The 23,970-nt window shown below is 45.7% G+C and overlaps 1 protein-coding gene across 4 annotated transcripts in view; it reads left to right on the top strand.

The window, feature by feature from the left end:
• Window positions 1–23,970, top strand: part of ADGRG4 (adhesion G protein-coupled receptor G4) — a 32,716-nt gene extending 8,746 nt beyond the window's left edge. For 2 of the 4 annotated variants that reach the window (XM_065689835.1, XM_065689838.1), the window contains 21 exons: window positions 2,733–2,816; window positions 3,220–3,314; window positions 3,628–3,680; window positions 4,925–4,964; window positions 5,334–5,395; window positions 6,536–6,684; window positions 7,385–7,517; window positions 8,015–8,133; window positions 9,411–9,621; window positions 11,858–12,023; window positions 12,144–12,293; window positions 13,093–13,215; window positions 14,808–14,853; window positions 15,698–15,801; window positions 16,554–16,675; window positions 17,526–17,794; window positions 18,828–18,921; window positions 20,320–20,609; window positions 21,140–21,241; window positions 22,865–23,026; window positions 23,656–23,970. In XM_065689835.1, the coding sequence (XP_065545907.1) occupies window positions 2,733–2,816; window positions 3,220–3,314; window positions 3,628–3,680; window positions 4,925–4,964; window positions 5,334–5,395; window positions 6,536–6,684; window positions 7,385–7,517; window positions 8,015–8,133; window positions 9,411–9,621; window positions 11,858–12,023; window positions 12,144–12,293; window positions 13,093–13,215; window positions 14,808–14,853; window positions 15,698–15,801; window positions 16,554–16,675; window positions 17,526–17,794; window positions 18,828–18,921; window positions 20,320–20,609; window positions 21,140–21,241; window positions 22,865–23,026; window positions 23,656–23,783 (2,702 nt within the window). In that variant the 3' untranslated portion in view covers window positions 23,784–23,970. The remainder of the gene's footprint in view (window positions 1–2,732; window positions 2,817–3,219; window positions 3,315–3,627; window positions 3,681–4,924; window positions 4,965–5,333; window positions 5,396–6,535; window positions 6,685–7,384; window positions 7,518–8,014; window positions 8,134–9,410; window positions 9,622–11,857; window positions 12,024–12,143; window positions 12,294–13,092; window positions 13,216–14,807; window positions 14,854–15,697; window positions 15,802–16,553; window positions 16,676–17,525; window positions 17,795–18,827; window positions 18,922–20,319; window positions 20,610–21,139; window positions 21,242–22,864; window positions 23,027–23,655) is intronic. The other 2 variants (XM_065689836.1, XM_065689837.1) reach the window with 2 other exon arrangements.

The raw sequence follows: 23,970 nt of genomic DNA, 5'->3' as shown, positions 1-23,970 counted from the left end.
CAGCTTGAAACCAGGGGCTAATTATTTGTAGCATTGCACTGGAGCTCACAGAACCCATTTCTGCAGGTTCACAGCACAGGAAGGCACACGGGTTTCCACTGCAGGTTTGAACTGTGGGATTACCAGCAGGTCCAAGGAGGTGATCCTGCCCCTCTGCTCTGCTCTCGTGAGACCTCACCTGCAGCATTGTGTGCAGTTCTGGTGTCCTCAACATAAAAAGGACATGGAACTGCTGGAACAAGTCCAGAGGAGGCCACGAGGATGATCAGGGGCTGGAGCACCTCCCGTATGAAGACAGGCTGAGGAAGTTGGGGCTGTTCAGCCTGGAGAAGAGAAGCTGCGTGGAGACCTCATAGCAGCCTTCCAGTACCTGAAGGGGGCCTATAGGGATGCTGGGGAGGGACTCTTCATCAGGGACTGTAGTGACAGGACAAGGGGTAACGGGTTCAAACTGAAACAGGGGAAGTTTAGATTGGATCTAAGGAGGAAATTCTTTCCTGTTAGGGTGCTGAGGCACTGGAATGGGTTGCCCAGGGAGGTTGTGAGTGCTCCATCCCTGGAGGTGTTCAAGGCCAGGTTGGATGAAACCTTGTGTGGGATGGTTTAGTGTGAGGTGTCCCTGCCCATGGCAGGGGGGTTGGAACTGGATGATCTTGAGGTCCTTTCCAACCCAAACTATTCTACGATTAGAGTCACTGGGGATGCTGGAACATCTGAGGGTCAGGTACTCTGGGGCCTGCTCTTTGTGTTCTCATGGCAGTCTGTGTTGTGAAGATGGGGAGGGCTTGGAGGAAAACCGCATCCCCTTCGTTTCAGGTCCTTAGAGGGGTTGTTTTCCTTTGCCTCTAGGGTTTTGCTTGTAGTTAAGTAGATACTTCTGGCTCTTTGTTCTCTGCATATTCATGTGTTTGTCAAGCGGTGTTAGTGGCTGTTGGTAGGAGGTCTGTGTATCGAGGATCTAGGTCTACCTTGCAGCTCAATGATCTAACCCTGTGGATCTCTTCCAAATAAAGAACCAGCAAATACCCGTTATGCCAGGTCCTGTTTCTGACCTATTGCAGGCAATGGCTTTGAAATGGCAGTGTGGCAGCTTGCTCCTGGGCTTGCCAGGGTTTTAGTGGAAGAGTTAAGCAGAGTATATCAGTCCTCTTTTATCCCAGCAGTTTAGTACTGTCTCCAAAGCAAAAGGCCTGAGTGAAGAGGTGTCCGAATGAAAATCCCAGCTTCGTCAAGCAGCATGGGCAAAGTGGGCTGGCTGGTTCTGCAGCTCTCTGTACACCCTGGGAGCAGCAGGGGCTGTGCTGCCCAGAGCACCGCTCTGCAGAAGCAGGCTGCAGGGCACTCTGATCCTTGGAACATCCTTCTTGTTCCCCATCCCACCGCCTCCAGGAGCAGAGCAGCTCCGAGTGTGCTACCTCTGCTGAGGATGCTACGGTGGGGCTGAAGCTGCTGTGTCCCAGATCATGAGATGACACCAAGCCACAGACTGGCACCATGGAGGAACACTGGGAGGGGAGACTGAAGAGCCTGAGCTTTGTCTGCAAGAGGCAACTCAGCTGGACCTCAACAGCTTTATTGCCCTCTTGCTTTATTGCCTTCAGCTCTCCTTCCTGCTTTACAAAAGAATTTGAAGCTATTTAGGATCCAAACAGGAGGCTTCAAGTTGTTAATAGCCCCTGTATCTGTTATGTCCATGGATGTATTGTCATTGATTCGAATGGGTCAGAGTATGTCTGACCCATTCAAGTGGATGGCCATTGATTTGAATGGTTGGTTACGTTTTAAGCACCGTGATTCTCCTTCCCTTAAACTCCTGTAGAGAAAACAAAGCTTTCTGAAGGACAGCTTTATCCTACTGATTTCCAACCCCACTCCTTATTCATAGACATCTGGCTTTGTGTTCACATGTTAAGTTTACTCCTCTTAGTCAGACCCAGAATGTCAAGTCTCTGACAGTCATTTGAGTGAAGAAGAAATCACAAAGCACCAGCACAGGAAGAAAACGGTACCTGTAGAGCAAACCGTTGTGATCCTGCTCATCTTCCAACACCAAGGCTTGTAATGTTAGCTGGTGATTCGGTTCACTGCCACTGGCTGCAGTACCTGTGACAAACATGACCTGTTCTGTCCCCGTCTGCCTGGTGAGGTGGCAGATTGCATGTGATATGCAAAAGCCCTATCTGGTTTGACAGGGTGATTCACTTTGAGGAGATCAGGCACAAATGAGTTCTTGGAAAACAACAGGCAGGATGGCTGGTATCTATAATGGGGACCCTTATGCCAGGTTAGCATTAAACCAGTGACCATGAATATCACTGTTCATCTCACATGGCATTACTGCGTGTCAACTGTCAGCACTCAGTGCTTGACAAGCGCCTTTCTCGGAGGCTGGCACAGGTTATGCAAGCAAGAAGGGAACAGAGAGATAATGGCTCTTCAACACAAGCAATGAATGGGATAACGGTGCATCAGCTCTGGTCTTCCTTGTGATCTAAACCATGCCAATCCTGCTTTCTCCCTTGTTATGCTGTAGTTACCTCTGAACACATAGCAAACTCCATGTGCAGGTGTACTTCCCCCCACTGCTTTCACCCCACAGAGGTCTGTGGAACAACCGCAGCTCTTTGCTATGATGACCTTTGCTGAAGGACTCGTGCTTCTCTTAGCTGGGCTCAGCTCTTCCTTACACCTTTGCCACTGTGGATTCTTAGCCCTTTTAATGTCCTTTCCAGCAGGCTCAAGTGAAGCATCATCCACAAGGGCTCCTACGCTGGCCCCGTTGCCTCCGACCAGTAGTGCCAATGGTACCGTTCTAGGTAAGTGCTAAATGAGGCCCTTTTAAATGCTGACACGGTCACCACTGACACCATAGATGTGACAATTCAAGACTCAGTCACATGTTTAAGCCATTGCTGTTTAGCAAGGTATTGTCTGGCAGCAGATCCTCCTATCTCTTCCTATGCATTCCTTGCAGGCAGTAAAAGCCAACCCGGTGCACTCACAAGCATGAACCCCAACTTGTTTGCTACGCTGTGATAACTTGGCCCTTGGGCTCTTTAATAACGCTGCTAGCAATGCAGCAGTCATCTAGACTTGGACACTGGGGTTTCCCAAAGAGCCTCAGTGACCACAGGAATGGTTCAATGGAGGGGCAAGGAGATGGGAAGCGGTGCAGGCACCTTCTACAGGACGCATCTCACTTACATTCTCTTCTTACAGTCAGCTTCTTTAGCATTGATATGAACTTTTCCCTCTTCTACAAAACTGAGAGAGCTCCTGACTACTATGATGCAAGGAACCTGCTCGGAAACTGGGTGAGTAGCTTTCTTTTCTCACTCTCATGTCTTTCTAGCAAGTATCAGATGATGAGGGCAGCTGGCGCAGCACGTAAACTGATGGGACCACACAGAAATGAGTATCCATGTAACACTGCGGTGGTGTCTCAGACTCACGTTATCCAGCACGCTTTGAACAGGATAAAGCGCAATTCCGAAGGAAGGGAAAAGTGCTGAGGTTTTGCCAAAACTCGTAGCCGTTTTCATTGGGATTTAGAAATTTCGGTGGCAATTCAAAGAGAGAAAGTATCAATAAATGAAGTCAATAGAAATGTCATCGTTTTCTTTCCAGTTTCGTATCGTATTTACTGGAGAAGAATTGGTTGTGCCCAACTTTAAAGTCAGGTAAGTCTCTGGCTCTGCAGGGGTGCCACCTCCACCCTCTGTCCTGTGAGTGAAACTGCAGCCAGGTTCCAAATGACCGGTCCTGTGCCAAGGGTGGAAACCAGCCCCCCCACCCAGAGCTGTATAATCATGTAGAGCACTCACGTTTTGCTTACTGGGCTCGCTGACCTCGAAATATATATCCTGCCTAATGCAAGGCTGCTAGGGCTGCTGAAACCCTGTTTCAGTGGTTGCTTGTGAGTGTGAAGAGGTCACATCCATCCTCACAGTGAGGGTCTAGTTTGTGTAAGCAGGAACACACTGGTTCTTGCATGGCAGTGTCTAATGAAAGGATATTATAGTTCCCAAACCCTGCTCAGAAGCAATGGGCTGTTGCCCAAGACTCTTCTATGTCACAGCTTTCAGCCCAATCCAGCTTTATTCTAAGAGAACTGGGGCTGTTCAGCCTGGAGAAGCTGCGTGGAGACCTCAGAGCAGCTTCCAGTGTCTGAAGGGGGCTACAAGGATGCTGGAGAGGGGCTCTTCATCAGGGGCTGTAGTGATAGGACCAAGGGGTGATGGGTTCAAACTGAAACAGGGGAAGTTCAGGTTGGAGATAAGGCAGAAGCTCTTCCCTGTGAGGGTGCTGAGGCGCTGGCACAGGGTGCCCAGAGAAGCAGTGGCTGCCCCATCCCTGGCAGTGCTCAAGGCCAGGTTGGACACAGGGGCTTGGAGCAAGCTGCTCCAGTGGAAGGGGTCCCTGCCCGTGGCAGGGGTTGGAGCTGGAGGAGCTTTAAGCTCCCTTCCACACAAGCCAGGCTGGGGTTCTATGATTCACATCCGAACTGTGAGCAGCTGGGAGGGACGTTTAGCAATTCATAGAAGTATCACTCGCACAGACACGGGGTGTTATTTCATGCATATTTCGACTTCCTACTTTCTTCTCCGACTCCCACAGCTACTGTTTGCTGTACAAGTGACAACACAGCAACACGCTGCACTGTTTACGCGGGGTGAAGCCAATTCAGAAAATCATAAGGGGGAGATCCCATTCTGGAAGAAGCATTTTTTGTCAGGGTGCATATCCGTTACAGCGCTTGGCCTTGGGGATTCATGTAGCTACACCTATGCTGGGTTCAAGATGACTCCTCAGCTGCAAGGTCTGGCTCCTTGTGGTCACGAGATAAAAGGCTTTAGGTGATAGCAGAAGGGGGCATGTTATATGCTTGCTCTGAAATAATGGTTCTGTTCCTTTTTGCTTGCAGCAGTAATTATCCGCAAAGCAATGTCTGTAACAGGCCTCGGGTAAGTAATTTGTTAGTTTTGAGTTAAAAACTTACTTTTTCTTATCTCTTCAGGGAGGATATAGTAGTTGTGTGGCTTAATACTTACCTTCAGTCTGGTAGGTGTACCCCATGTAAAGAGCTGGGCTGGAGAGCCAGTGTGTCCCAGTAGAGACTGATACGTTCTGTGCTCTCTGCGTGAGGCAGCATTGATGCACTCTGATGTTCTTTTATCCTGATGCGCCTCTAGAAGTCCTATGGAACAAAGGCTACTCCAAAGAGTCAGGCCCTAATAGCATTTAAAGCAATAGGCTCTATTTGAAATGAGAACACTGAGTTTCTGCTGTTTGCCTGCCTTAAAATCCAACTTGCATCAGTTGATTTTAACCAGCTTCTAACTTGCTGTGTCTTTCTATGTGAACTGAAGGTGAAGCTCAAGCAGATGTCCCAAAGGTAAGACCCGTGGTTATGAACTGGGTTTCCATAGCTCATATTGATTTCATTTTTAGGGTGAGGAGGAATTATCCCCTCCTCAGCTGTTTTAGTATCAGAGTAACTGTGCAACCTTTAGTCGTATAACGCAGAAGTGGAGTCAGAACCAAAGTAATGCTTGACTTGGGGAAAAGTGTTCGAGCATCCAAGGTTTCTCTCTCATACACCATATCCTGAGAGGCTCTATGTGCTTCCATGGCAAGCTGGCAGGTTTGTGCTGCAATGTAAGAGTTGGCTTCACATCCTTCACTGGGGCCAATGCCCAAGGAAGCTGCCAGGATGAATCTTGCACCTCTTCTGCAGGACACCCTATTGCCTTCTGACCACAGCCCAGAAAGGTTTGAGTGGTTGCAAATGGCTTACAAAGGCCATGTTTAGTGGGGAACAGTCATGTAGAGGCAGGATTGAGTTGGGAACACCTGAAACATCCCTGTCCTAAGGAGATCTCACTTCTTTGCCCCCAGTTAAATTAAAGGTCCATTGAGATGATCTATCTACAACTGAGAGCGGTCTCTTTGCATCTTTCTGCCTTGCCTGAAGCCACCCAAAGAGAGACACAGTCATTCCAAACCTCCTGAAGTCAAGCAAACACAGTTACCCAGAAGATACCAGCTGTTTTGAGGACAAAAAGCTGGAATCCCAATTTGATACTGAAAGCAGTTAGTTAAATCCCAGTTTTCCAGGGACCTTGGCATCTGCCACCTCTGTTTGGACACAGGGGTACTCGAGCACCTCATCATTTTATGGCTAGCTCACTCCAGACTTTAAAACATGGTTGAAAAATGCTTACTTGTGACAAAGGTGCTCCTGTGCCAAGATAACACGAACAGGAAACCTCTTGTGGTACTTACCACGAAGCTATTAAAAGATTCCTGTGTCTGTATTCCCAATAACTCATCCTTTAGAAAGCATCTCCAGTGATAAGCTACTGGTGTGCGTAAGAAGTGACATTTGCCATTGGACTGCACTTACTGCAAACAAAACACACACATAAATTATCCAAGTCAGTATAATTTTCTGGGTTACTCCTTAATTTTGTAATCACTTCTAATTGTGGAATGTTACTAATACGATAGCCTTGTTTGTGTATCATGTTTGTAGCTACATCTGTAAGGCCATTATAAAGGCCACATCACTTGAAACACAAGAAGTGCTGAGTCTCAAGATCAAGCAAACCTTGAATGGCACTTATGAAGAGGGACTATTATCCTTGTATGTGGAACCTGAAGATGTGGCTGTCAAGCCAATAGGTAATATAATACTTCCTTAAAAGCTCATTGGAAACCACATGCTTTGTAATTCTGAGGACACTCACAACCCTCGCAGTAAAGAACTTCTTCCCTATATTTAACCTGTGTCTACCCTCTTTCTGTTCAAAGCTGTTCCCTCTTATCCTATCACTACTTGCTCTTAGAAATAGTCCCTCTTCAAGTTCTCCAGTCTCACTCTCTTTGTTGGTTTGGTTACAATCTCTATTGCTCCTTAAAACACAGAAGCAAGCCAGAGAGAAGAGCTATAAGACTGTACCCGGACTTCAAAAGCACATCTTATACGAAAGACTTACAAAAGATCACCTATTTATTGCAGCCAAAAAAAGCCTGGAGGAAGGACACTGACGGGATAACGAGGGGCAGTGTGAAAGCACCTTCAGGTAGATTAGAGAAGCCTGAAGGATGCTCTGACATATGGCTGGTGATGCTGAGAGGATAACGCTTTACCTGAGAGCCGACCTTGCCAAGCAAAAGAGAAGAAGGTTGTAGAAGAACAGGTGAAATACTTCAGGGGAACGTTCTCTTGCAGCCGGTAAACTCGTCAAATGCTCCTCTCCAGCCTGCAGATTGCAGCTCATTCCCAACAGGAAAGGAGGCCAGAGAACAGTGTGTTGGGGGGTGCTGTTTACCTTTCAGTTATTCTATCTTTTAAAAGGGATTCTATGTGTTTCTTCCTCAGCCCTCATGGATTGTCCAGAAAGCTTTTCCCACACAACCTACAAGGGGAATTATTCCTGGCCGGTAACAAAGCCAGCAGCCAAAGCGGAGGTGAGCTGCAGGAAAAACCCTCTGCAGTCTGCTGAGAGGAGCTGGTGAGTGACAAAATCATCTCCCTTTGGTTCCTGCATGGGAAACAAGAGGGAGAGCCAAGCTTGGAGTGGTGGGGAAGCAGATGGCAGCGTGCCATGGCACACAGCACCACCGTGCCAAGGAAGATGCGGAGTGTGCAGGGATGCTCCAGCACAGGCTGCGGGAGAAGGGAGCCCTGCATCACTTCATCACCTGCAGCAAGCACAAGCAGCACTTGACTCTCTGCTTGTGCAGGGAGGGGAAACAGATGCCCGGTAGCATTTTGTGCCATCCATTCACAGCTCTGCCTTCCAGTACCTCCAGGTGCATTTCAAATTGCTCTGGCATTTGGGCTCTGCTCCCACTCTGCTAAATGAGTGCTAAGTCAGATCTGGCTTGTAAGTCAGTTTTAAAACCGGGCTAAGTAATGGCATTGAATGTCCTTGAATGGGAAATACGAGGAACATCCATTAATACATGTCTTTTTCTTGTAATAATGTGCACTGTTTTCCTTTTTCAGTGGAATTAATATAGAACTTGAGCAAGCTTTTTGGAGGAAACCAGATTTGACTGAATGTAGATTACTGGAAGAACTCCCAAATAATATCTTAGACCTCCAGGATATCATGATAACAGAAGGTAAGGCACCAAATACTTCAGTGATACAGTGAATCAAAGTAAAAACAGTTATACTCAGGTAATGCTTCTGTTAGACATCTGAAGAACCAAAGCAATAAGATTGATGTATGTGCATCCTGCTCACCTGGGCATCTTAAATTGGTTTGAATGTAGATGAATTCTTGCAGGTGCTTCAAAATTCTCTATCAATCACTTTGAAGACTTGTCTCAAATCAGAGATTAGATGTAGAACAAAGTGAATAACTGCTGAATAACATGACAGGTTTTGCCTGTCTGTGCTCTGTTACTGCATTGAAGTAGTTGATAATGTTGTACAAAGAAGCACTGATTAGTGTATGGAAGCGAAAAGTTTGTGCTGTAATTCATGTGAGCTCTAAGGTGACCTTTAACCGCCTGATTGTATCTTTGCTAAGCTATGCAAACAGTACAAGTTGTTTGAATGGTGAACAAACGCGATACCATTGCTCATCCACCTACTCAGCAGTGGCACCAAATAATAGAGCCTTGAAAGAGATGTGCAGTTGCGTACAGGCTGTCTGAGTCCCCGGGTGGAAAAGCTGCTTCTATAAAAACACTGCGGAGAGATGATGGGATGGTGAATGGCAAATACAGCTTTTCAAACTCTATCATTCAGAAATGGCTTTTGCTGCTGTCCCAGTTAAGCAGCATAGAATCACAGAATGGTTTGGGTTGGAAAGGACCTTAAGATCATCTTAGTTCCAACCCCCCTGCCATGGGCAGGGACGCCTCACACTAAACCATCCCACCCAGGGCTTTATCCAGCCTGGCCTTGAACACTGCCAGGGATGGAGCACTCACAACCTCCCTGGGCAACCCATTCCAGTGCCTCAGCACCCTTACAGTAAAGAACTTCTTCCTTATATCCAATATATCTGCATTTGGGCAGATAGGAAGAACTTGGGTAAATCTGAACTCCAAACTGCTTGTAAGCACGACCAAAGCTAAAAGTAACTGTTGTTTACAGGTAATCTTTAGAATCTAAAAGGAGGTGAGAATATTCTGATTCCTTTAACACACAAGCTGAGATATCCAGATTTTACTTTTTTGCCAGCTTCACTGATACGTTGAGGGCTCATTGACCTACTCTTAGGACATAATTCTGTAGTAGATTGGATTTCCATATCCATATGGAAAGAGAACAGAAGCAGACCAATTCCTTGCTTTAACATAGAGACATGGAGCTGTATAGCTAGACTGTACAGCTAGACACATAGCTATGCCACGTAAATCACCCGTACTTTCTTCTTTTTCCTCAGAGAATGCACAGGAGGTTGCAGAGCAGATTCTGTTCCTCTTGCCAAATACAACCCTGCAAATGGAAGAACTAGAAATCATCACAAGTAAAGTTTCTGAGATTGTGAGGCTTGCAGATGTGAGCGTGGCACTTGCAGAGTCCATATTGTCTATACTAAACTATATTTTGCTGCAAGAAATAGAAGATGAGAACATGAGAAAAGTGACCAATAGGTAAGTAAGATAACCCCCAGAAGTGGCTTCCTGATAACCCCCAGAAGTGACTTCCTAAGCTACAATGACACCATGGAGTAGTCCATTAAAATAGCACCACAAGACTTGGCAATATCCGTACTTGGATCTTATGTTTGTGGTTCCTAGCAGTAGGAATTGGTTATTGCGTTGGCAAAGGTGCTTTTATCAGCACCAGTTCTGCAGAAGTCACCATCAGGGTTGCTCTCTGTGGGCATCCCAGTCTGGAGGCAGAGCAGAGAGATTGCTGAGCTGCCATCTCATCTCCAAGGTGATCTTCACATCCCAGCACTGAGGGCTTTCAAATCTGCATTTAGGATCCTACATCCATTATGTGATCCTCACACATGCTAAAACTGAAGTTGCTAGATAACTCTGAAGACATCTCTGTCCTTCGAGATCTCAAAGGTGACTCAACTGCCTATTTAAAGTTAACTCAACCACTTGGTTTTGAAATGTCTGTTCAGAAAACTACTGCCAGCCTCTTCAAAGGCAAATGCAAGAACAGAGTTCACCCATCTCTGGTCTGGCCATAGCAGCTTACCCACTTCCCACTGCACAGCCTGAGGCTCCATAGAGGAGAGATTATCCTACATTGCACTGACCAGCGCTAACCAACAGTATAAGGATGCTGCATTCATTGTATTAAAGTCTCTCGGCATCTCTCATTTTAAAGCCTGATGATCAGTGATTTTCTGGTTTACTTTAGGTAAACCAATACTTTAATAAGAAACGTTAATAAGAAATATTCAAAGCAAGAAAAGTTAACTTGCCACTGAAGTTCTAGGTGAGGCGCAGGGTAAGCAAGAAGCCAGTTGTTTGCACTGGGCACCTCTGCGTTGCCTTTTCAAACTCAGGAGGCTGCAAGGAGGAGTAGCCAAAGCCAGCTTAGAAAATCTGTCAGGGAGAAAGCAGTGAGCAGCATCGTGATCCTTTCGGCTCTACGCTCTCCCTTCAAAGTCTACTGCACCGCAGTGTGTGGAGAGGGGGCTGTGATAGCTGCCAGCACTCAACACCTCTGCCTTCACAAATAGGCTGGGAGGGGGTTTAAGTGAAATGTTTACTGTGATTTCTCCCATGAAAGACAAAGTTTTAGGGACACAGATGATGTTCTGATAGGCCCTGGAGCCCTGATCCTTAGGGGAATGAGTTGGTGGGTGCAGATTGTAATAATAGTGTCTTCACAACTCCAATCTTTGCTATTTTCACTTTTCCATCAATCAGACCTTACTTTAAAGCACCAAAGAGCACGACCACTGTGATGATGCCTGACGATGTCCTCACAAGAGCTATCATGCTGCTTCTTCCAGATCTCAGTACAGACTTTGCATCCCAGGATATTTTGGGGCAGTTGAACTCCAGGCTTTGCAGCTCTAGGGCAGCTGTGAGGCTCCTTGTATGTCTGGGACTGATGATGCATGAAGAGAGCACCAGAGCAAAGAAGGACAGGAAGGTTTTCCTTTAGTCTCTTGGGGGGCAGCTCTCTTGCAGGTTTTCAATAGGGTATTATCCCTTTTGCACACTGCTGAATAGCCTTAAGAGAGGCCAAACAAGAAGTGGAGCTGCCTCTGATGCTTAATACCCAGGAGCATTAAGCAACCCTAATTAACTGCTTCCTTTAGATTCCAGCCTCTTCTCTCTACTTAGAAAAAGCCCACTGATAGCAGGGCCTGGAAAGCCTGGAAATCTCCATCCTCGGCGATATCCAGAGCTTTCCTGGGCAAGACCCTGAGCAAATGACCTGTGTTTAAAGTATTCGCTGCCTGGGGGAGGCAGGAAGCTGGATGGCAGGACTCCAGAGGTCCCTTGCAGACTGTATTATTCTGGCTCTGATACTTCACCTGGGGGTACAATGAGATGACTGCAGACAACCAAATCGGCAGGTTTTACAAGTTACTGCCTTCCAGATGAAATGCGGTACTTGACTTGGGTCTTCCCAGAGCCACCTTGTGTTGCCCCCATAGGAGGGTATCATTCACCTACCAGACTTTAAGCTTACAACATGCTAACTCAACCCTTGTCTGACCCTGTGCCAGACAAAATGCCATCTACCCATTAACGGACCCATTCTGCTCTAGTGATTGCTCCTTGTGGTCATAAATCACAGCAGAGGTTTTTAACTGCTTCTCTTCTGGATGCATGTTAAGAAGCCAGCAGAACGTTTCAAGAGATGTATCTTTTTTGCTTCTTTTCCTTCTTGCTGTTGCTCTTGGTAAAGTATCCTGAAGACAACTGAGGAGATGGGCTATAAGGTGACTTACACAGAAAGAAATACATCGGTCATAACCACTTCCATGGCTCTGCTGGTGACGCGTCCAGACCCCAGCACGTTTGGAGGACTGGCCTTTGGCGTTACCTCCTACAACAGAGGCCTGGATCTCAAGGTGAGAGCAAAATATCACCTCGGGGACCACCGACGCAACCAGACAATCCTGCTGTGTCGTACCATGACATATTTGACCTGAGGAAAGCAGCTCTGAGCACATCATCTCTCTTCTCTGCAGATCGACATTCAGGAAAGCCCTTTCAAAGAGGCCTTGGCCTCGGTGTTTTTGCCAGAATCACTGAAGAAATTCCTCGGGATCAAGCACTCTGACCCAGAGAAACATTCCAAGATCCAGTTTAACTTCTTTGGCACTACTTCACTCTTTGTGGTAACTACAACTCCTACCAAATGCTAACACAGCAGGAATCAGTTCTGCTGTTCTCAGTGTGCGCTAAAGAAAAACCCCAATAGTTTCATCTGCTCTGGGCACATTTGACATCAGAGTGATGGAGCACTAAGAATTGTGCAGGGAAAATGTTCCCAGGCAGCAAAACCTTCTCTGCAGCAAGGATGCTCTGAGAGGTGTCTGTAGACCTCAGGCTTGGCGCTCGTTTTCTGTAGCTGAAGTTGTTCTAATACTTCTGTAGGAAAAGAACACCCCTTAATTTTCCCCTGCTGGTGAGCCCTTGCTTAAGGAACATGCATAGTAAGTGTCAAATAGTGTTGAAATAACTTCAAGACTTATGTCTTCATTAAAATAACAGCATTTAGGGCTATTCTACTACTTGCTGTTTTCTTGAGGGGAGTGGGTGAATGTGATTTAAAAAGGAGACATTTCTTTTGGTATGATGGAGCAATACAGTGTGCTGAGCAATGCTTTTCACACAGAAGCAGCACTCCCCATTGTGTCTGCTGTCTAATGAGCTTAATGATGTACAACTGGATGTTCTGATGTACTGAAATGATTATACAGCTTTCTAAATCCAGACGATGCATCTGAAACTCTGTTCTGCTTCAGCTGATGTGGAGACTGTGCCTGAATGTGCAACTAATTACATTTTCTAATGAAGTAGCAAGTGGCTGAATTACATCAGGCATCCCATGTGTTCCAAAAAATACAACTGAAGAAAATGGAAGCAGGGAAGAGCTTGGGTTTTACTTTTCATGCGTGCATTTTCCCACTGCAGGATGACAGCTTAACGAAGGAGAGGTTGAATACTTATGTTGTGAGTGCCAGCATTGAAAATGCATCAGTTCAGACCCTTAAGGAGCCTGTGACTATTACTCTTCAGCACATTGACCATAATACGGTAGGATGTGTTCATTTCATCAGAGACATTTTGAAGTAGAGCCTATTTCACTTGGCCTTACAATAAACCATCAACAGGGCAAATGAGCTTAGACCATTTTGCTGCCTCACCTCTCTGTGATCATCAATCCAAATGCTCACAGACCATGAAGATGTTGGTATTTAATGCTGCAGTTAGTAAAGCTTGCATATGCCCTCTACTAAATCCATGCTTGGCAGCAAGGGGCGTTTCATTGTTTCCTTGGTTTGATCTGAGGTGTTTTCAAGGAATAGTTGATTTGCTGAAGAACTGCAGGTTTTGGATTTGACCGAAACCGTTTGTAGTCGCTCGAAATTCAGCGAATTGGTTTAGCCACCAAAAGAGGTAAATTAAAAGAAAAAAAAATCAAAACATTGCACAGGTCTCTTCAAAATCAATTCCTTTTGTTTCAAAATGATGTTCTGAAACTAAAATCTACCTGAAGCTGTTTTTAAATGGGCATAGGTCAAGCTTGGTGACTGCGTTCCCCCTCAGCATTTGTGCATTGCCCATCTTTATTGCCCAGCCTCCACATGAATATATTGCAAACTAAAAGCAGAACCAAATTAGTCCATGAGATGAATGTGATTAAGTTAACGAGAGCTTGAGAATGCTGCTTTTATGGCAATAAGCTCCTTCCATTCAGTTCTAGCAGATTATCTGTGTACCCAGAGCCTTCATCTAGATAAACCCCCCCCTTCCATCATTTTTACTCCACCATCTGGTACCTCTCAGACCTTTTTCCTTGACCTTTTAAAACTATCATAATTAAATATTTAATGGAATATCATCCTAACCTACATCTTTGGCTCTCTGCCTCATTATATTTGACAGTCTGCAGATCACGGATCTTATCAGCTTATCTGTTAGGGTGGCTTCCTGGAAACTCTGTGCTTTATTAAACTTTATTAATACTATAATAAAAGAAAATGAATCTGTGCCTTGGGAAAGTTTGTTGCAGCATTATGAGTAATAAACTAGAATGTCCCCAAGAGAAAACACTGCTTTGGATACCCATTTATATCTGTTCAGCTCTTACGTGTCTTCCCTGCCTGGCTTCAGAATGGGAACGTAGACATCGTAAAATAGAAGCTGAGAACTGTGGGGGGTTATTGTGTAAAATCTCAGGTTGCTATTGTAGTCTTAGTCATAACTTGTGAAATTCATGGGTAATTCGGTATGACATCTCCGATAGCACATGAAGCCACTGAGATTAGACACAGGAATTGGTCTAAATTGGATAACCTGTCAGATTTTCTGCTGTCCTTAAATACTACAAGAAAGAGGAAGACTGCTAAAACTGGGAAAATCACTGACTCCTAGCATTTCCCTTGGTAAAGGGCAAGGGGCAAATTGGGAGCGGCTTGGAGCAACCTGCTCTAGGGGAAGGTGCCCCTGCCCGTGGAACTGGATAAGCCTTAAGGTCCCTTCCAACCCAAACCAGGCTGGGATTACACAATCCACCTGATTCCCAATGAACTGCTGGCATCTTCAGTGCCCTGCGCATCTGCAAGTACAGATGGGTTATAGGTGTGCTGACTGAATGTCACAGCCTCCTTTTTCTCTGCTTCCAGGGGAATGCAGCGGTGCACTGTGTCTTTTGGGACTTCCAGAAGAACAGTAAGTGTTACAGAGCTTCAGGCTTGATCTGTCTCCAGCAGCACAGAGCCTTTGGCTCCTTGACATTGCAGCTTACAACTTTGAGGGTGTCCTGTTGACTCTGTGTCGCTGATTCTTGTTAGTACCTCAGGAATCAGTGTTATCAGTAGGGGACACGTGTGGCACTGTACGGGGACGCATCCACATGAATAAGAAGACGTAGCCTAAGGAAATAAAAGCAGAAATGAAAGGAAATGTGAGCTGATTTCTTGTAGTTACTTCAGGGAAGTCAGTGGGGCTTTGCAGGGGTTAAGTCTTGAATATGGCTCTTGAGAGAGGGAAAGGGAACTGTGTATTGGGTTAACTCAGAACACGTGGGAGAGGTTTTCTCTGCACTTCTTGGTGTTAGAATATCTATTTTTAAGAATCAGAAGCTTAGCTCTGAACGTGTCATACATGCCACATAAACAGGGACATAAACTTAATCTCACCAGGGAAGATCTGGCTTTTGCAATGCTACACTCTGCCTAACGAAACCCTCCACCCTTGCCTTCTGTGTTTCCACATCCTGCAGCGTCATCTAGTCCAGCACACTCTTCCTTACCTCCTTGCTTTCTCTGTGTGCAGGCACAGAAGTGACTTCAAATATTTCTGCATTCACCAAAGGCTTCCATCCAAGTTTTGAGATTCTCAGGCAGCTACAGAAGAAGTGCTCCTGTGTGAAATCTCACTTGTGTGCTGCTCAATGACCCTGCAATCTGTACCAACTTGAGCTCGCATTCACACATTCTGCAGGCTGCAGAGCTATAAATGACTGAGCATGACTAACTCTCTGCTTAAAACTCCCTTTTTCTCTATTACACAGATGGACTGGGTGGTTGGAATACGTCAGGGTGTGAAATGGATTCTACAGATAGGAATTATACAATCTGTTTTTGTAACCATCTTACCCATTTTGGAGTCCTATTGGTAAGTATTGTGTGAATCATCTCCAAGAGTCCCATGGCACTAAACAAAGTCATCGCTAGTTTTGGGGAGGGATGGGAGATTCAGAGCTATACAAGCTGTCAGTTATGTCCAGGTTTGCCAAAATCACCATTAACAAACAAACCAGTTATAATAATCGGTTATGGTATAAAGTCCTCTAAATGTCTTCATTAGACATTTAGACTTGCTGTTAGACAACAGACTTGCTTCAAGGCAGATTCATTTTACAGATGTAGTTTGGACTTCTTTTGCAATCATAACTCAGTTAATGTGTTATTTGCTGCATTGGAAATACTGTGTTAAGCTTACTGCCTGTCAGTGGCAGCTAGGGAAGTTACATCTTCCTGCAAGTGGAATCGGTGCTCTATCAAAAAGGAAAGCTTCATATAAATATGGGAGATGTCATTTTTAATCTATAATACAGGGAAAACTGCCTCTAAAAGTTGAATGTCAGAACCTGAGATGACTGCCTGAGAACGGGCTGCAACAAATGCACAGGGATAGGTAAGGTCAGAGCAAGCTGAGTAGACTGAAGGTGTCTAATCCCAGTAGGATACAGCCATCACAATGGGGTAAGGCCAGCCCTTCGCCTTCAATGGGAATATTAACGGAAACCCTCCAAAAGTTGCAGTAAGCAGGATGGAAATAAATTTCTTTATCAATGTGAAAAGGTGGAAATCAATTTTCATTATCTGTTACGGCAAACAACAGTGATTTCTTATCTTGTTACATAGGACTTGGCCCGGACAGAGATAAATACCACACAGGATCGAATATTAACTCTGATAAGCTATGCAGGATGTGGTGCTTCTTCCCTATTTCTGTGTATAACACTGGTGACATATCTAGCCCTTGAGTAAGTCTGATCCTTTTTCCAATGTCCTTTTTACTCCTTTAGCAATAATGAATTTGAAGCAATTATCAGAATGTTTGGTGATATCTGGTGCTGTGATGCATAGGAGGGAAGATGTAAATGTTGCTTTATTTTAACCTGTGACCGTGGCAAAATAAGAGGGATCCAAATACTCACGCTTCAATACAAGCACTGGTCTGAACTGCTCAGCAACTTCGATTTACTCATTTCCAGTCGTTTCATAAACTTACCCACTGATACAAAACACTCATGTGGACACAACTTATAGAATAAGAGAATCCCAGACTGGTTTGGGTTGGAAGAGACCTTAAATCTCCAACCCCTGCCCCGGGCAGGGACCCCTTCCACTGGAGCAGCTTGCTCCAAGCCCCTGTGTCCAACCTGGCCTTGAGCACTGCCAGGGATGGGGCAGCCACAGCTTCTCTGGGCACCCTGTGCCAGCGCCTCAGCACCCTCACAGGGAAGAGCTTCTGCCTAAGAGCTCAGCTCAGTCTCCCCTCGGGCAGGTTCAAGCCATTCCCCTTGGCCTGTCCCTACAGGCCCTTGTCCCAAGCCCCTCTCCAGGTTCCCTGCAGCCCCTTTAGGCACTGGAGCTGCTCTCAGGTCTCCCCTTCAGGAGCCTTCTCTTCTCCAGGCTGCCCCAGCCCAGCTCTCTCAGCCTGGCTCCAGAGCAGAGCTCCTCCAGCCCTCGCAGCATCTCTGTTGTTCATCTCACACCACAAGAACCCAATGTGTAACGCAACAAACACCCATTTGTGCTGCTTGGCACTAGTGAATGCACCCAGCATAAGTCCTGCAATGACAACCCTGTGGACCTTCCCATTCCTTTTAGAAAGCTGCGGAGAGACAACCCTGCAAAACTCCTGCTCAACCTTTGTGCTGCGCTGCTGATGCTGAACGTGGTCTTCCTCACCAATTCGTGGCTGGCCTCTTTCAACCAGCCAGCTCTCTGTATCACTGTGGCTGTGCTCCTTCACTATTTCCTCCTTGCAGCTTTCACATGGATGTGTCTGGAGTCTGTTCAGTTTTACTTGGCTCTTGTCAAGGTTTTCAATGTCTACGTCCCAAAGTACATCCTAAAATGCTCTATTGCTGGCTGGGGTAAGTAAGCACATCTCTTCTGTAGGGTGTACCTGTTGTTCCCTGCATGGTCATATGCAAGGAAAGGTGGAAGTGGGCATAAGGAACTGCTTTCCCTACCCCTCCTGCCCTCTTACAGGGATGATTTATCATGGCATCTCACAGCAGTGTGTGTGTCTGAGGAAGTATGAGCTGCCCACAGCCTTCACCTCTGCACTGGTGATGCTCAGAAGTGATTTTAATCTCCTTCTCTAGGCTTTTTACCTGCTATTCTATGCATGATTCCCCCATGGGGGGTGGGTTTGGCTTTCATTCATAACTCTCCTGAGGACTTAACTCATTCACATTTCCTCCAAGAACTGAGCATCAGAGACTTGTTTGGGAGAAACATAACCAAAAGAACCCAAAATACTGGCTCAGCTCTTGAGAGATGTTAGTCGAGGCACTGACCCAGAGCAGAATCTGGTCTGTGTTTTTTGGGTTACCATGAGATGCCATTCTAAAGGGGTTTTGAGGCTTTTGAACGTCATCATCCTTATCCCTAGATCTCAGGTGGCACATAATAGTTCTCAGCCATCCATGATGGTGATGTTGGTGCAGCCGTCCCCAGCAGAAAAAGCAGGACTGAGAGAAATACAGGGAATGGGAAGTGGGCTGAAGGGAAGACACTGCCTGGAAAACATCTCTCTCTATTGGATCTTAACACAAAATGCTGCGGTCTGCTTATCTCGTGACGCTGCTGTTTGTAATAACCGCTTAACTTCATTGAACCAGATTGGATCCCTTCTGGAGCTGTTTGAACAGTCACAAACATTTTGCAAACACAGATATTTTCATGCCTACTCATTTGTAATTTACATAAATAAGGAGATTAAGTCTGCTCTGCCACGCATTGAATCACACTCGTCTCAAAGGGATCCTTAGGGGTAAGGTTTGATCCAGACATGTACGAGTCTGCTGTGATTACCCATCAGAGATTAGCTGACATCTTTCCATAGGCTCCATGTTTTCTTATTAACCTAAGTATTTCTTTTCCTCTTGTCTTCCATACTAGGAATACCAGCTCTCGTCATTTCTACTGTGCTCATTATAAATAAAGACTTCTATGGCGATGGAGCACTCTCAGAGAGCAATCCATTCAGCAGTTTGTAAGTATAAGCTTTTTGATGGTCAGAGTATCCAAAAGATACAAGAAATAACCAGAACAACCCTTCTCTGGCTTCTGTCTTCTCTCCCCCATCTTAATCCTCTCCTTTTAGTGGTTCTGGTTCATTGGATCAGTTTGGATGTACAGCTACTACATGGAGTAACTCTCACACCAGCGGACTGGGCTTGAGGACAGGGAGGGCTTCTGCCAGTCAACTCCATGTGTACTGTCTGGGAAATCTCTTTCTTTACATGACATTAGCTCGGTTGGATGTATACGTCTCATTCTCATGTATAACTCAGTCTCACTCTCTGTATGCTCCTGCATGCTCTAGGTTTCTGGTAAAACCTGAAAGCAGAATAATTGCTTTGGATTTTGCCCCTTTGCTTCTGTTTTTTTCACTGTCTCTTCATAATTTCCAATTCTTTTATTGACCTCATCTCACCGTCCTCCCTTTTCCAGTGGGAAAATGCTGCATTCTTTCATCCTGTTTAGAGAAGGATTTTCCAGTAAAGAATGCTCCATTTTTTCACCTGCTTTCTGTTTGGCACAATCTGATCACGTGTTGGGGAAGGCTACCTGGGATATTTGAATTCTATTCCATCAGAGAGGCAACACACACCCAGGACACCTCAGAGGGAAAACTGTTACCCATCTCTAGCAAAAAAGGCAGTAAAACTCACTTATGCCTGAGGAAAAGCTAAGCAGGGCTCATCTCTGTTATCCTAATGAAGTGGTATTTATCTCAGTTTTCCTAAGGCAGAGTTTCTCTGTGTGTATGGAATCAGAGAACCCCAGCCTGGTTTGGGTAGGAAGGGACCTCAAAGCTCCTCCAGCTCCAACCCCTGTCACGGGCAGGGACCCCTTCCACTGGAGCAGCTTGCTCCAAGCCCCTGTGTCCAACCTGGCCTTGAGCACTGCCAGGGATGGGGCAGCCACAGCTTCTCTGGGCACCCTGTGCCAGCGCCTCAGCACCCTCACAGGGTGGAGCTTCTGCCTTATCTCCAATTTGAACTTCCCCTGTTTCAGTATGAATCCGTTGGCCCTTGTCCTGGAGCTACAGTCCCTGATGAAGTTAATTATTAATATTAGCATAATAAGAATCATATTTACTAACATTAGTATATTAGTTACATGATTAAGTTGTGTAACAATTGCCAGGTTTATCTGAATTTGACAGAAATGTTAAAGTCTCAAAGTTGTTGAATTTCTAGAACATCTGTAAAAAAGGCAAGTGTGGAGACTCTGATGTCCTCACTGAGGGGAAGGGATTGCCATTTGGGAATGCTCCTTACTAGGATGTGGAGAACCATATGAGACGCTTATATTGGGACCCAGGCTTCCTTAGTTTCACTGCTCACAGAACTCCTCACTGAACACATACCTCCCTTTCTTGCAGCTGCTGGATTCAGGAGAACACAGTGTTTTACATCTCCGTTGTAGCCTACATCTTCTTAATACTTTTGATCAACGCAGCCATGTTCATCACTGTTCTCCTTCAAATCCACTCCATGAAATCAAGGACACACAAGAGATCCAGGTTCTGGAAACGAAGTTTTCTCCAAGACCTCAAAAGTGCTTTCAGTTTGATGTTCCTTTTGGGCTTAACTTGGAGCTTTGTCTTTTTTGCCTGGGGAGCAGTGAGGATATTGTTCTTATATCTCTTCAGCATCTTTAACACCTTGCAAGGTAATATCTGAAGGGAATTCTGTTATAAATACAACAGTTTAGGGCCATGGAACAGAAATAAAAATGCATTATCATGTAGTTCAAGCATGGGGAAGAGATTACAAGGCTTTTATTTTATAGTGTTTAGCTATTGTAATGGGAAAGCTCCATTGCAGTGGGATGATAGTGGTGTTTAAATAGTCTTGCTGGGATAGATATACTATTAAAGACACAAACTCATGCCTGTGAAACATGGGTCCCAATACATTCATCCTTATCAGGGTGGCACAATCCTTTTCATCTAGGCACAGAAATGGTTGATAGAATCTACAGTGGCTTGCAGGTTATTTTGATACCAAATCTGCAGAAAGCTCTTCCCATTACCCTTAGATATGCACAAAGGACTCGGTGCAATTCTGGTCCAGGTTCCACCTATCTCTGCCTGCGCGTAACCTACTGGTAACTGAGTGGCACGCAGAAAATGTAGAAAAGGGGCAGCAGGTTGGAGAATCCACCTGAAACCCTGCGAATTTCTCTGCTTACTTCTTTAGGGTTCTTTATCTTTGTGTTTCACTGCCTGATGAAGGAAGAAGTAGTGAAGCAGTGCCGAGTACACTTCTGCTGGGGGAGATGTCAGCGGAGTAACTACTCTGGTAAGCACTGAAGGGCTTTGTTAGCTTCACTCATAAGTCTTCTCCTGCTGCTTTAAGAAATAAGGATCCCCTCTACAGCCCTTCTGCATTGCATTGGATAATTGTTCCTTAATAGCTCTTTATCCTCTTCCATTAGCTGCTGATGTGATATGATGGTGCAGTGACAACACGCAGTAAAATGTAGGTTACCAAAAGAGGTTTTAGCTTGGTCTCTAATTCTGCTCTCACACGCAGTGTTCCCTTATGTGAGCTATGATTTTGGTGGCCTTCCCATCTTCATAAAGCTGAGATTCAGAGATTTAGGTAGGATATGGGACATAGCAGTAGCTAATTTTTATGTGCAGGAGCAGGCTTTGCTCAGCCTGGGAAGAAGGGGAATATAACCACTGTCTGGCTGTCTGAGGGGTGGTTGTGGAGAAGAGACTCCTCTACTCTGCTCTCGTGAGACCTCACCTGGAGCATTGTGTGCAGTTCTGGTGTCCTCAACATAAAAAGGACATGGAACTGCTGGAACAAGTCCAGAGGAGGCCATGAGGATGCTTCAGGGGACTGGAGCACCTCCCGTATGAAGACAGGCTGAGGAAGTTGGGGCTGTTCAGCCTGGAGAAGAGAAGGCTGCGTGGGGACCTCATAGCAGCCTTCCAGTACCTGAAGGGGGCCTATAGGGATGCTGGGGAGGGACTCTTCGTCAGGGACTGCAGTGACAGGACAAGGGGTAACGGGTTCAAACTGAAACAGGGGAAGTTTAGACTGGATCTAAGGAGGAAATTCTTTCCTGTTAGGGTGGTGAGGCACTGGAATGGGTTGCCCAGGGAGGTTGCGAGTGCTCCATCGCTGGTGGTGTTCAAGGCCAGGTTGGATGAAGCCTTGTGTGGGATGGTTTAGTGTGAGGTGTCTCTGCCCATGGCAGGGGGGTTGGAACTGGATGATCTTGAGGTCCTTTCCAACCCCAACTATTGTATGATTCTATGACTCTTCTCAGAGGTGCACAGCAAGAAGAGGCAAACAACATAAGTTGCAGCTATGGAAATTGCCACTATTTATAAGGAAACACATTATTTCAGAAGGAGAGTAGTTGAATAGATGACAGTGGCCTGACCAAGCTGATCCAGCTCTGGGCAGCAGGTTGAAGTGACGACCCCCAAAGGTCTCTTCCAACCTAAATCATTGTAAGATTCTGCTATCTGCCGGCTCAGCAAGAAATAACAAGTGCTGTGCTTGTTCCCCAGCAATGCTGATCCTGCACAGAAATGTGGAAGATCTTACAGACTTCAGTACCTCTGTGTGCCTATCAAAAGTAGTTGACATTACAAATGGGCATAACAAAGGAGAAGGTAAATCAGTTGGTTTAGTGTGTACCTTCTGTCTTCTTTGATATGGCCTTATCCAGATTAGATTGGGTCCTTAAACAGGAAATAGAAGACTGGGTTGCTGGTACAAGTGTGACAGAGCTAGTGTGAAAGCTAACAGCAGGAACTGTGCTGCACAGGGACCCATGGCTTCAAGGCAGGTACAAAGGTGGCACAAGAAGCAAGCACAGACCTTTCTCCTCCCTGATTTCTCATAGTTTGAGATGTGAATATAGAGAAGATTATTCCTGTGCCTTCCACTTTCTGATTTCAGACTGGAATGGGTCAGGTGCAGCTGCTGGATCTACACCAAGGTGTTTAAACCCCAACTCACCATCCCAGGCCATGTGGAATCTAAATTCCAATGGAACAAGTTCCATGTTCAATGGTTCAGATTTCCTTCCCAGGACTTCTCCGGATAGACATTTTAGGATGGGTAAGAAAGTGTGCACTGCACAGACTGGTTCCATGTGGTGACTGCCAAATCCCAACCCATGGCAATACATAAGAGCCCTTTCGTTGCTTTGTCTCTGCCAGGCTTCAGTTTGGGGTTAATGGCTACGTTCCAGATGGCTTTTGCTGTACTAAGTCCTTAGGATCCTGGTATGGCTCTTCTGCAAAAGGAAGGGAACTCTCTGCTCAGTTTCCACCTTAAGCGCCTAAGAGATGTTTGACTCTGGGCCAACTGGCTGTCATTCTCATGGGACCTACTTCCAGTCTGGGAGCACTATAGCTTCTCCCATGCATTCCCAAAAGAGCAAAGATCTTGGGGAGCACAGAAAGCTGAGCAGGACCTGCTGTGAGCCTGGTTAATGCAGGAGAATCCCGGCAGGAGGGTTTGCTTTCCAAGGTGGAGAAATTGCTGCTGACCCATGTTCTGAATTAGGAATGCCTTTATAGGAATTCTGACCTAAGCACCAACTATTTCTGGTTTCTTTTGGACTCACACTGATTTCTGTTATTTCCCCAAAGTGATAAAATGGGTGAGTTCTGCTCAGACATGTTTCTTTCTAAATAGATTATAAAGGAATATTATAATGGAAAACTTCTCATTCTTTTCCATAGCTGAAGTTCATTCCAACCCCAGTGCTTTGCTCCCAGAAGAGGCTGAGACCAAACATCCTTGCTCACAAAGAATATTCCCCATGGATCCAGGGCTGCACTATCCACCGAAAGCAACATTTCTTCATTGACACTGAATTTGGTTTCTCCTGGTGCTCTAAGGATGGTTCTTTTTTTGTGGCATGTAGAAATAAACATTGGTCTAAAGAATGACTTCTAATGTAGAGTTATCACTCTGAACACAATCAGAGAGCTAAGCCATCCCTATAGGGTGCTCTAGGCTTTAGTGGAGTGGCACTACTGGCCACGTAAGGAGTT

The sequence above is a fragment of the Lathamus discolor genome, chromosome 9, assembly GCF_037157495.1.
Source record: "Lathamus discolor isolate bLatDis1 chromosome 9, bLatDis1.hap1, whole genome shotgun sequence".
Lineage (NCBI taxonomy): Eukaryota > Metazoa > Chordata > Aves > Psittaciformes > Psittacidae > Lathamus > Lathamus discolor.
Note: the sequence above shows the minus strand (reverse complement) of the source record. Positions and strands in the feature narration are given on the sequence as shown.